Here is a 13,572-nt window from a genome sequence, read left to right as displayed (position 1 = left end):
GAAGGTGGAGCTTGCAGTGGGCTGGGATCCGGCCACTGCACTCCAGCCTGGGCGACAGAGCGAGACTCCGTCTCAAAAAAAAAAAAAAAAAAAGTATAGGATTAACAGGCACTAAATATCTGGTAATAAATATCTGAATATCTGGTGATGAAACCTCAAACATAAAGATGGATCTGTAGTTGCTGGGGAAAATCCTTTAGTGAGAATAAGAACATTCAAATGTCTGCCTCCATATATTGGTACTCTTATAAACCTCATTTCAGAAGGTGCACTGATAGGAAATTTTTATATAAATAACCGTCACACTTCAAAAATGGTATGTTATGGGGTAAGGGGGATTTCTAAGTTGCTACGCCGTGTATCTTATAGGAAACAAGGGGATTGTGGTCAGGCCATCTGTATTTCCTGGAGGCATCATTCACATTGTGGTCTATGTGAATGGTGTCCACTGGAGTTGTACAATGCACAGCCAATGCAGTGGATCTAGTTATATTCCTACACAAATTTTAGAGGAATATTAGTAAACAGTGTACATAACTGTGTATAAGCAGGATTACCCACGTAGTATGCATCTTTCTATAAGACTATTAAGTGAGGCAGAAATCGCTTATTAGAAATTTTATTTACATTTATAGAAGGTTAATATTGAGCCCAAGTTTTACTCTTCATAATTCCTCCCAATTATTACTTCAAGGAATCAAAGTTGGAGGAATACTTTCCTGGGAGAAGAATTTTGGAGCATCTTTTAACACTGTTGAAGAGAATTGGAGACATTGGACCATGTTCTAGTATTGAATAGGGATATCTCTTTCATGCCCTTTGTGTCTTTATTCAAGTGTTCTTTGCAAACACATGCTTTATTAATCAAGTTATTGGGTCTTCTGATGCTTTTAAATAGAAGATCCATGGTGGCAAATTACCTTGTGCTTAATGGCATTGGGTTGCCTGACTGTAGCCAACATGGATGAACCAACAAAATTTGCCCAGATTTCTCTCTTCCTTTGATTTCTCATCACTTTTGGCTTTTCAAGATGACAGTATCTCAAGTTCTTTGGACTAAGTTGATGTTAGTCTTACATACAAACTATGTTACATTTGATTTTCAACTCACAAAATTGGTTTTCTTCCATCTCAAGCACTTACTTGCCAAATATATTTAGGTAGATGCTTGCCATTGTTACTTTATAATGGAGCATTCCATTTTAAAGGGTATTCAAAGGTTGACTATATTTTTCTTGTAAGAAACAACTTATTTTTAGTAAATTTCAACTAAATCAGTGTAATGTTTAGGTTAGTTCCTTTTGGTGGTTATAAGCTTATTTAAATTGCTTAAATTCTTTTAGAAATCTACCTCCTTTAGAAAATGCCTGCATAGATATTTTTTCAAAATATCTCACATATTTTGATGTGCCACTTAATAAACTATATGTTCGTGGAAGGGTAGTTAACTTTCTTTTTTTTAACATCAGTTCAATTACCTGTAAGATAAGGCTAGTAATTTCTCCATACCTTCCTTTTTTATAGTGACTATCAAATGGAATAATTTAATTCAACAAATACTAATACAGCACTATTGATAATCATTGTGAAATACTTTTGCGATGATTCTTTGTTTTGCTTTGCCTGGCTCCACAATTTCTTCCTCCTTTGCCATTTATGCCAGCAGACCAATAACTCTTCCCCCAGTTTCCTTGCTTTGGGGACAGACTGGTAAGCCACAGGAAAAGGCCTCAGATACGAAAGGAATTGTGAAACCAGATTGAGGCTGAGTGTTTGAGCACATGTGGAAACTGACTAAACTGATAGAACTTTAATTGTGTGTTGCCTTCCTGCTGTAAATACTCTAAGTTGATAAGAGAGGTTTAATTGGCTGAACACTGTAAGTGGAAGTTGCCAAAGTTGAATTGCAGCAAAGCGGGAACTGCATGTAAACACAATATGCTTAGCAGCCTTTGTAATTTAGCCTGTCACTAAGTGGAAAATAAAATATTAAGTTTCCAGTTCAGCAGCTTTGAAGTTATTTTCTTTCCAACCATATGGAAATTCCATTGGCTTAAATCTTTACGAAGACAAAGTATGGAGTGATAAACCTGAAACCCACATAAATCATTTTTGAATTTTCTTTTGTCAGTTTTGTTTCTAAATATAATTTATCACCCTTTTTTTCTAGGCTATACAGTCATCTGTAGTGGGTTGACTGGTGATCCCCAATAAGATACGTCTATGTCCTAACCCCTAGAACCCGTGAATGTGATCTCATTTGGAGAAAGTGTCTTTGCAGTTGTAATTAAGTTAAAGAACATGAGATGAGATCATCCTGGAGTAGAGGAAAAGGAATGTAAAGATGGAGACAGATCAGAGTTATGCAGATGCAAGCCAAGGAGTCACTGCGGCCAACGGAAGCTGAAAGAGGCAAAGAAAAATTCTTCCCTAGAGCCTTAAGGGGAGTATGGCCCGCTGACACTTTGATCTTGGAATTCTGGCTCTGCAATTGTGAGAATAAATTTCTGCTGTTTTAAACTACCACAACTGTGGTAATTTGTTATGGGAGCCATAGGAACTAATATGGTCACCCAAACCCAATAGCAGGCTATGTTTTGTTGGCTGTGTTTGAAGCATACGGGTCTTGGAAAGCAAAGCACAAGCATATACATTATATTAGTTGACTTGGGCTGCCATAACAAAACACTAGAGAGTGGTGGTTTAAACAGTAGAGATTTATGTCTCACAGTTCTAGAGGTTGCGAAGTCCAAGATCAAGATGCCAACAAGGTAGATTTCATTCTTAGGCATCTTGTCTTGGCTAATCCTGAGACAGTCAGGTAGGAGGGGGTTCTTGGAGAAATTCCAACTAGCCTGCTGACAGAGGTAGAGCCTTGGGAAGTTCACCATGTTTGCAGTGGGGAAGGAGCCTGGTCTCTCCTCTTCCTGTGTGGAACCTGAGATTCAAGCTGCCGGTGGGAAGTGCTCTAGCAGGGACTCCAGCCTAGTGAGAGTCCCTGTTTCTCCCTTTTCTTCCTTTTCACCCAATAAAACCCTGTTTTACTCACCCTCCAAACAGCCTGTGACCTAAATTTTCATGGCTGTGGGATGGACAAGGACCTCATCTTCAGCTGAACTAAGGAAAAGTCCTGCAACAATCCTGCCATGAAGTCCTCACCCTCATGAGCTCATCTCATCCTAATTACTTAGCAAGGGCTCCATCTCCAAATACCATTGCTTTGGGGGTTAGGGATTAAACATAGGAATTTTGGGGGGTCACAAATATTCAGCCCATAACCTGCAACATCATCTTCTGAGGACAGCACAATCTGTATTCTGGTCTTAGGGTTTGTAACAGTGTCAGTTTGCTTTTGGTGTTTGCTTTGGGATAGGTTGGACATCAGAGCCAGATGAACTAGACTACTAGATTACTTGTCTGTAGGCATGGAAAAAGTGAAGAAAAACAATGTGCCAGTGGTGTTGACAGAAGAAGTTCCATGTATAGCAAGTAAATTCTACTACCAGAAATCAAAGGTCACCTCTTGTGAACTGCACAGCCAGTTCTGTAGCTTGTTTTCCTGTTTGTTTGTTTGTTTTTTATCTTTGCAGCCACATGTCTGAACAGAGATGGTGAGGGCCTTTACTAGTATCCTGATCAAACACTAAGTACAGACATTAATAGCAGAATGAGCAACATGTGATATGTCTTCTGGACTCTCACATTTCGGTTATAAAGTCTGGTTCTTCAAAATCTTTCCCATGTGAAACATAAAAAATGAGGAACCTGTTTTAATCCCTGGGTCGCAAGGCTTTTAAAGGAAAGGTGTATATTTTTATCAGAAGGATAATCAATCTTTCTAGCAGATTTAAAATCAGATTCAGAGGAAAGAAGAAATTTATTCAGTAAACACAAATTAGTAACTCATATAGCTTCATGTATGACTTACAGCTGTATTGGTAGTATATGTAAATCCAGACATTGGTTTCAATTTGCAAAATGCTTATAAATGATGTAATTTCTCAATGCAAATGGGATATTTCAATGTCAGCATAAAAATGAATACAAATACTAGGCATTAATATAAACAGAACAAGTAAAAGTTCAGCTGCTGGAATTATCTAGACCAAGGTGATTCGGTCATCTCATACCCTCTTGAATTCTCATTAGAGCTAGGAGCATTTTTTTCCTTAAGCCTCAATTAGCTATCAATATATTTCAAGAAAATTTGAGGGCTGCCATATGAAAGGTCCAGCATACGCCCTGAAGTCAGGCATGGGAGCACAATACTTCTATGAAAATCAGCAAGGAAACCCTGACACTGAGGATGTAGGGGGTAGAATGGGACTGAGGACTGGTAATACCTGAAGTCTGTCAAATGAAGAAGGAAGTAAATTGGACCAGTGGGCCACTGCTTGAGCAAATGTTAGTCCCAAACATACAGTCTAAGCCTGTGACTTAAAACAGAGCTCTAGAGAGTAACTTGTATTTTCCCACCAGAACATGTAAACAATGTCAGGACTTACCACCCAATTAATAACATATATGACAAATAATGTCCTAAGAATAGAAATGTATGAAGAGAGCATCATAATAAATAACAATATTAAAGACCTTCAAATCATGGTGTAATGGTTAATTTTATATGTCAACTTGGCCAGGCTATAGTGTCCAGTTGCTTGGCCAAACACCAGTCTGCTGCTGTGAAGGTGTTTTTCTCATATGTGATTAACATTTATGTAAGTAGAGTTTGAGGAAGGCTGATTATGCTACGTAATGTGGCTGGGCCTCATCCAGTCAGTTGAAGGCCTGATGAGAACAGATGGGTCCCACAAGGAGGGAGGAATTCTGCCTCCCCATTGCCCTCAGACTCAAAACTGCAACCTCAACTTTTCCTTGGGTCTCCAGCCTGCCAGCCTGCCATTCAGGTTTCAGACTTGCCAGCCTCCATAACCTCATAAGCCAATACCTTAAAATAGATCTCTCTCTATATAAATCATATTCATTCTATATAAACATCCCATTGGTTTCTCTGGAGAACCCTGACTAATACACATGGGTTATAAAGCTTGGTTGTAGCCTCATCCCATATTTAACCCATATTTCTCAAACACATTTGGTCTAGGACAGTTCTCCATTGTGCAAGACTGCCCCACTCATTGAAGAACATTTAACGCCCTGTCCCTCTTCCATAAAATACTGTTAGCATCCTCCTCCTAAGCTATTATAACAACCAAAAACACTCCCACACATTTTCAGATTTCCTCTGGGGGCTGACTGGTCCTTGTCCAGTTGGGAACCATTGATCTAGTTCAACTCACCCATTTTATACATAAAGAAACTAAGGTGATGAGAAAATGTACTTAAAAAAAGCAGAACATGATTATTTTTCAACACACGGCTTCTGTACAAACTCCAAATAAAACCCCAATATAAAAAAATGAGAAAAAATGGTATTTCATTTGCAGTGCTCGACAAAATGTTAACCTCTTGAATCATAAATCAGCTATTACAAATCAGTAACAAAATGATGAAGATTATAAGGTACATGAAAATAAAAGAAACAGAGGAAAATGAAGTAACACAAATGAATAATAGTGCTATATGAAGATGATGTAGCTTACTGTTAACAGATGGAAAAGTAATTTCTTTGTAATATTACATTATCAATGATTACAAATGTGGATATCTACTGTTTGTATAGTTTTAGGAAGTGGGTAACATGCAAACACTGGAAAAGCTCACTCTACTTATGGGAAATTTACTCAAAATGCACATTTTGCATATACTTTGCCTGGGCAGTTTCAATCCATAGGAATTACTCCAACAAAGTAGTTGGATAAATTGAAACTTATACATGAGCATGTTCACTACATAAAAAATCTGTAGGTAATACATCATCCCCCCCAACTCGTTATGTATCAATTGGTTAAGAAAAAAACATGTTTTTTAAAATGTTAATAATTAGTAGCCACACTGTAGTGAGGATTCAGGTTTTTAGATTCCTAGTTTAGCACATTCCTTTCTCCCTTATAAATCCTATGAAGTCAGGCTAAATGTATTCATTTATCCATTGAATGTATAGAAGCCCTCAGCATATTATAAATTGAACATTTAGCACATACAATTTATAATTCTGCTTTTCACAGTTTTGTGATATCTAAAGACAGCATGCTCATCACTTATTGCCTGGTTCTCCCAATACCTTCTGTTTATTGGGAGATAATGCCCTTCTTAGGTTTTGCTACTTGACCACATGGTTCTAGTTAGAGATTCTGTGCATCTGCCCTCTCTGGCTGTGATTGGTTTGAATGGGCACCATGACACAGGCTTGTCCATCAAAATCCTCCCCTGTTAATTATCAAACTGCAAACAAGAGAGATAATAGTTCCCTTTGGAAACCATGGAAACAAAAGGCTGTGGTGCTCAAAGGTTGTTGTTGGCTGCTTTTCACTATGAAAAATAGGTTGGGCTGGGCATCGTGGCTGACGGCTGTAATCCCAGCACTTTGGGAGGCCGAGGCAGCTAGATCACAAAGTAAGGAGTTCGATACCAGCCTGGCCAATATGGTAAAACCCTATCTCTACTAAAAATACAAAAGTTAGCCAGACATGGTAGCGGGGACCTGTAGGCCCAGCTACTCGAGAGGCTGAGGCAGGAGAACTGCTTGAACCCGGGAGGCGGAGCTTGCAGTGAGCTGAGATCGTGCGACTGCATTCCAGCCTGGGCAACAGAGCGAGACTCTGTCTCAAAAAAAAAAAAAAAAAAAAAAGAAAAGAAAAGAAAAAGAGCTCGGTGTTCAGTGAAACAAAGTGAAACCAAGGCAGAGAGAGAAATAGAGGGGCCTCTGCAGGGCTCCAGTCATCCCTGAAACTGTGCTGCTTCCCTCTCCATGGTTTAACTACTCAACCCTTTCTTTGATTGTGTGAGATACCTTAGTATCCTTTGAATAAACCCCCTTTCCTTTAGTCTAAACTAGTTTGTGCTATGTTTTTGTCACTCACAACTAAAAGAATATGTTTACTGGAAAATGACTTGTTGAATTTTTTATAATCATACAATTCAGAAACAGTGATAGTTACACTTGGGTTTCAAGACATAAACTGTGAGTTGCCAGCGGAGGTAATGATCCTAGCTGTGCCACCAAGGGCATGCAGGAATTAAGAAAATGTGACTTTAATAAGGTTAAAAGTGTAGCTACACCATAATTTCTATCACCATTGTCAGAATCATCTAGCTATTTATTTTCTCAGGTTTGCCTCATGTTTGCTTAGAAAAAATTCCTCCTTTCCTTGATATACTTTCTGAAATGCCATCCTCATCATTCATTTCCAATTCAAATTGAATGTCTTTGAGTATAGCATTTGGTGTAGCATCTATAATTTCCTATGCACCTGCGTGCAATGGATAAGTGAGCAGGCTCTGTGTAGAATTTTTCAGGACACAGGTGGTAGTTAGGGGTCTTTGTATTTGGTGATGTGTAAGATTCTTCTCATCCTCAAATTCACCGTTAGTGTCTCCACACCAGGACCATGATGCTTTTTGCAGACTACAGCTGTCCTTGGCTGATAAGTGGAAAGGAGAAATGATTTTAAAAAATGAAGAAAAAGCAGCTACCTTAGTAGAAAAGAGCACTTAAAAGGCTTTATAAAAAAAACAAAAAAACTGAAGAATTTAGAAAAATCACTTTATCTTCCCCTTTTCCCTGAATCACTGAACACTCAAGCCATGCTATAGAAACCTGAAGGATGGGAGGCCATTTAGACTGTTATGAGCTATAAAATATGTGGAAAGAAAAAGTGAGAACTAGTTATCTTCCCCCACACTGCTGAGATCTTAGACTCACTTCCATCTCTTCTGACACATGGTTTTAGATCCAAAGAAATATGTGTCCTTCAGAAAAAAAAGAGATGTTGGCAATCTTTTTCTTAACACAAATCATGTGTAAATTTATCTTCCCAATTTGTCCAAGGAAAGAAAATAAAACTGCACAAAAATTATTAAGTAGAATGCCAGGAGTCCTACAGTTTGAAAGGCCCCACTCCAGGATGTTATATGCCCAGGACACAAAGGGGGTCAGTTTTATCCACGATCCGCCCCTATTGTGGCCTAAGAAGCATGAGAAACTCTATAAATCCCCTGAAAGGGAAATTCTGCCTCAGGCTTCATGCCTCAGCTTGCATTTTTCTTCTTGTACTCTCGATTTCCCTGGTTTTCAATGATGACTTCTACTATACCTATGTTTGCCACCTTAGTACCTGCACCTATTCTCTTCTTCCCCTCATTTGTGCCACCTGAGGCCTTGCCCAGTCAGCAAGGATTGACAGCCCTTGCTCTGAACCAGCAGATCAGCACCCCCCACCCCCCCACTCCCCCTTCCCCCCCCCCCCCCCACCCCCCCCCCCCCCCCCCCCCACCCAGGCCAACGCCCTTTTTGTTATGCAAACACATCACAAGCACTGTCAGTGAGCAGGGACTTGATCCCAACACAAAACCCACAATTCCCAGGCCCTTTCCATTACAGAAGGTAGAAAATACCTTAACCAACTCACCTCAAACTGAAGAGAAAATTTATAGTCAGAGTCTTTGGCCATATCCTTAATATAGGCATCAAAGTCATCCAGTTGAACCGGGCTTTGCCAAACACAAAGAAATATATATACAATTTAAAATTCTTGCTGATAGGTATAATATATTGTTTAATATCATACTTCTTAATTTTCTTGGAGAAAATAGAAGTTTTACTTCTCTAAGGTTAGCACTCACCTTTTTATTATTTTTTTCTTTTTTATAGTTCAAGTTACCAATCCTTAATATATTGCAATTGAAAAGAAGGGCATATATATCCAGCTTCCTTGAGAGGAGAAATCTCTAGATTTTCACTGGACTCTTACTCTAGCAGTACAGTACTATATACATGCATACTCATATAAACATCCCCATATATGTTGCCTCTAGAAAACTCTGGCATATGGAAAATAACAAAGGAATAGATTTCAAAGACCTGTTTCAATTATGGTTTTGCTTTATTGACTGTGTTATCCTAGAGAATCACCTAACTCTTTCAGAGTCAATGTTCTCATCCATAAAATACAATAGTTATAGCTACGAGGTTGACATACGGTATATAAAGAATTTTAGTTTCAACAGCTTTACAAGTATAAGGAATTGTGCTGCTAGCTACAGTCTCTCCAAAGCAGAGGCAGGATCAGTGGGATGAAACTTTTGTCCAGAAAGCTCCCAGGGTCTCACTGGAGTGTCATCTTTAGAGGCTTGCATATCTAGATTCAATCAAGTAACACATCTGAGCTTACGTTTCTGCATCTGCAGCAGCAGTTCTCACTTCGTTTTTTTTAGAATAAGAATCTAATTTTATCTCCTGTAGTTTTCTATAGCTGCTTATCTCCTCTAGAGCCTACCTAAACCAATTTGCTCTCTAAAGTAGCTCTCTGCTTCTGCAGAATGCCACATTCTGTCATCTAACTCAAGCTTTTCCACTTTGGCAGGGTCCTTATAGTTGACCCTTCCCTTGGTCTTGTGGCATGTTACGCAGCCTATATCATTTAACTGTGGTCTTTTTTGTTTTGTTTTGAGACAGAGTCTTGCTCTGTCACCCAAACTGGAGTGTAGTGGCACTATTTAGGCTCACTGCAACTTCTGCCTCCTGGGTTCAAGCGATTCTCCTGCCTCAGCCTCCTGAGTAGCTGGGACTACAGGCAGGTGCCACCACGCCTGGCTAATTTTTGTATTTTTAGTAGAGATTTGGTTTCACCATGTTGTCCAGGGTGGTCTTGAACTCCTGACTTCAAGTGATCCACCTGCCTCGGCCTCCCGAAGTGCTGGGATTACAGGTATGAGCCACTGTGCCCGGCCTAACTGTGGTCTTATGTCCAATTAGCAAATACATAGTATTTAATAATGCTCATTTAAAGTTGTTGATTAGCTAATCTGATGAATTCATTTATGTTAATATTTTAGTAAATTTTAGAGGGCATTATATCTTCCAGAGAATACTTTAAACTGAAATGTTTTTACGTAATAATAATAACTCATTTATAAAACATGCTACACTTCATAAATATTCACATGCGTTATCTTGCTTAATCGATCCCTGAGGTAGGAACAGACAACATTAGCTCCAAGCTCCAGCTGAGAGAGCCATGGCTAAGAGAGTTAAATGAGTAGCCCAACATCACATGTCTACTAAGCAGTAGAATTCTCACTGGAATCCAGGGAGAGTAAGTCCTAGTTCAAAACTTGTCCCACTTCAAACTTGTTATCCTTCCAAAATAATGGGCTAAAGTTGGGACTCCTCTCCTGGAATGAACTCCCTTCAAATGGCAATCTCTGGCTGGTGTCTTTGGGCTGTATATTGGCCTTAAAGTTGGATTTAACAACTCTGGCTTTCATTTTGTTACTAGGAAAATGGGCACATGTACACTGAAGGCAAACCAGACAAAGTATTTATGGGTTAAAAGAAGTAAAAGCAAGAAGCAGAGGGAAAAAGAGAGAGGGAGGAAGGAATAGCAAACAGAAGAATGGACATAAGGGAGAACGAGAATGACCAGGAGAAGAAAAAGAAAGCTGGAAGGGAGCAAAGACCAAAAGGACAAATACCTACAGAGGAGAAAGAAAAAGAGGAGGTGAAGGAAAGGAAGGATGGAATGAAGACAAGTGGAGACAGAAAATGGGAACCAGGGGGACACGGTAGTGGTGGGGCATTTGGAGTGAAAGAAAAATGGTAGAGAAGGCAAATAAAAAGGTGAGAGGAAAGCCTCTCAAGAACTGTCTTCTAGAGAAGGAGAGAGGACTCAAAGGAAAATGAGAGGGGGAAGGCGGAAGCTGAATTGATGTGAGTTTTTTTTTTTTGCGTGTGGGTATGTTCTACCACTCCTAATCTCTACCATATCTTTTGTCTGGGTCTTGCTTCTCCTTCTTTTCTTTGCCTGGGTCTTGGGAGGAGCAAGCCTTGATAGTCTCTCCTTTTTGTCCAAGGACACTATCTTCAAAATGCTCTAGACTCTGCCTCTTTAGCTCACCTGCCAACCCAACTAATAGTTTTTGGTAACAAAGTCTTTCTGTTTCTGTGAAATCATCCCTCCCAGTTGATGGTACCCTCTCCTCTATTCAGTCTGGTCTTATCTCTCCTACATCAGTTGGTATGAGCCAATGGAATGTGTGCTGCTTTGAAATTGACTTAGAGACTGGACACGGTGACTCATGCCTGTAATCCCAGCACTTTGGGAGACTGAGGAGGGTGGATCACATGAGGTCAGGAGTTCTAGACCAGCCTGACCAATATGGTGAAATTTCATCTCTCCTGAAAATACAAAAATTAGCCAGGCATGGTGGCATGTGCCTGTAGTACCAGCTACTCGGGAGGCTGAGGCAGGAGAATCACTTGAACCCGGGAGATGGAGGTCGCAGTGAGCCAAGATTGTGCCACTGCACTCCAGCCTGGGTGACAGAGCGAGGCTTCATCTAAAAAAATACAATAAAATAAATTTAAAAATAAAAATAAATTTAAAAAATGAAATTGACTTAGAAAAAATTATTCTGTTTTCATATATGCCATAAAATTATATGCCACTCAAGACTGACTAGAAACATTTTTACGTCAGCTTTTCTTTTGGATTATGTCATGGATTACTGATGATTTCTTTCCATAAGCATAGATGCCACAGACCTGGCTGGACCCCCTAATTGCCTTCTTGTACTAATTCACCAGTGTTCTATATAGGCAGGTATCAAGAACAAACTCTATATAAAGGAAAGTTCCACTCTTCACAGGTAGAAATATAACTAAGAAAAGGCATGGAGGTGATAATCTAATAGGCTTTTGAAATCAACTGGGGGTTAATTTTCACTCACCACAATCGTAATTCTTCTGATTTAATGGTTTAATAGATAAGGAAAACCACAGGCTAGGTTAATTATCTTTTCTATTTATTATACAGGTTTCTTGAGACAGCATTATCAAAGTATTTATTATAATATCAAATAGAGTAAAAGCCTTTTCCTGCAATAAACACAGAATTTCAAAATACTAACAGGATTTTTGAAACTCTTTGATGTAGTTAAATATTAGGTTTTCATATACTGTATTTAGAATACCATATTTCCTCCTCCAAGACTTTAAAAATTACTAATGATCCACTCTCTCAGATTTGAAATGATAAACATTATCCTTATTTCTGATGTGATTTCTGTGGCCACTGCCACTCAGGCATAAACGACCGATACATTAAGGTGCTTAGCTATCATAATATGCATTTGCCTCTTTCTTAAGCATCTCTTCTATTTGAAGACAAACAATCTTTAATTGGAACATTAAGATTACTATAACAAACATCCTTTTAAATGACATAGTAAGAAAAACTTACTTTGTCAGTTTCCTCTTCTTTAAACCGTTTTTACTCCTAATAATTAAAAAAGAAAAGACAAATTTATCTGGGCAAAAGAACTGATTAACATAATAATTAAACTTGAAGAGCTTTAAATAATTACATCAGGTACCTCAGTTTTATTTAATTTTCATGAAACACACATCAGGTTTGTTTAATTACTTTTCCTTACATGAGAAGATAATAATAATTTCAGATTCATTTTTTAAAACTCTACTAGATTGCATGAACATATCTGCACTTTATACTTTCCATTTGCCAAGAACTGAGTTCTAGAAATGAAATTTTTAACTGCTGTCAATTAAGTTGCTAGAGCAGTTTGTAAATGTCTAGAAGTATTTATCTACCACCTGCACACTCCAGTTTCTACAGGCAGGAAGGAAGAATTGGGGAATGAAATGGAGAACTAATAAAGAGAGGGTGGAATGTTGTTTTCTTAGTTAAAGACTAAAATAACTTTTTCTGACATTTTTCTTTGGGGATGTGAATGTGTGCTGTCAGTGTGGACATGTATCTTATACAATTCTACTATGGCATTGTTTTTATTTCATCTTGAACTAATTTTTAAGCTATCTGAAGAACTGGACCTATTCCTGCTTGCTCTTCATCATTACTAGTCTATAAGCTGAAACACAAGAAATGCTAATGCATGCTTTAGTTAGTTATATTTGTTTAGGGGATAATTACGGTAATGGTTTTCACCCAACCAAGTAAGATAACTCACCTAAGTTATCTAAAGCTAACAGTATCTATCAAAGCACTTTGTGATTTTATTCTTATTGTCTTCTATAAATAATAAATGTTGAAACATGATTGATTGTATGAATGACATTATAACAAACTTTTTGTAAGTAATTCTCAGAGGTCTTTACATAATTTTGATGGAAGCCCCCGCTTTTCAGAAAATAAACAGTCTATAGTAAATAACCAGTTGTAATCTTAGTACTTTAATGTGTCCAAATATTTATTTATATTTACAATTATGAATGTTTGGATATCTCCACTTCCTGAAAGCTTTTAGCAGGATGAAGCGCTACTTTGTGCTTTCACAGCACTTTGCAAACGGAGAGTTTCTCACGTTGTGTGACTGTTAGTTGCAGGTACACACCTTGCTACACTCACTTTATAACTTCCCCCCAGGGCTGAGCATCGTTAATGAAACACATAGTGGGTGGTCAATAAACGTTTA

At 38.4% G+C, this 13,572-nt stretch overlaps 1 protein-coding gene and 1 long non-coding RNA gene across 13 annotated transcripts in view; one reads left to right on the top strand and one right to left on the bottom strand.

Annotated features, from left to right (window-relative positions):
* The window catches only part of PTPRO (protein tyrosine phosphatase receptor type O), a 276,025-nt gene that overhangs the window by 20,953 nt on the left and 241,500 nt on the right, over positions 1-13,572 (bottom strand). For both annotated transcript variants that reach the window (XM_021922078.2, XM_021922076.2), the window contains 2 exons: positions 12,363-12,398; positions 8,532-8,613 (listed from right to left, as the gene is read on the bottom strand). In XM_021922078.2, coding sequence (XP_021777770.2) covers positions 8,532-8,613; positions 12,363-12,398 — 118 coding nt within the window. The remainder of the gene's footprint in view (positions 1-8,531; positions 8,614-12,362; positions 12,399-13,572) is intronic.
* LOC103875636 overlaps positions 1-13,572 on the top strand; it is a 95,518-nt gene that overhangs the window by 3,235 nt on the left and 78,711 nt on the right. The gene's annotated exons all lie outside the window — the stretch shown is intronic.

The sequence above is a fragment of the Papio anubis genome, chromosome 9 (genome assembly GCF_008728515.1).
Source record: "Papio anubis isolate 15944 chromosome 9, Panubis1.0, whole genome shotgun sequence".
Taxonomy (NCBI): domain Eukaryota; kingdom Metazoa; phylum Chordata; class Mammalia; order Primates; family Cercopithecidae; genus Papio; species Papio anubis.
Note: the sequence above shows the minus strand (reverse complement) of the source record. Positions and strands in the feature narration are given on the sequence as shown.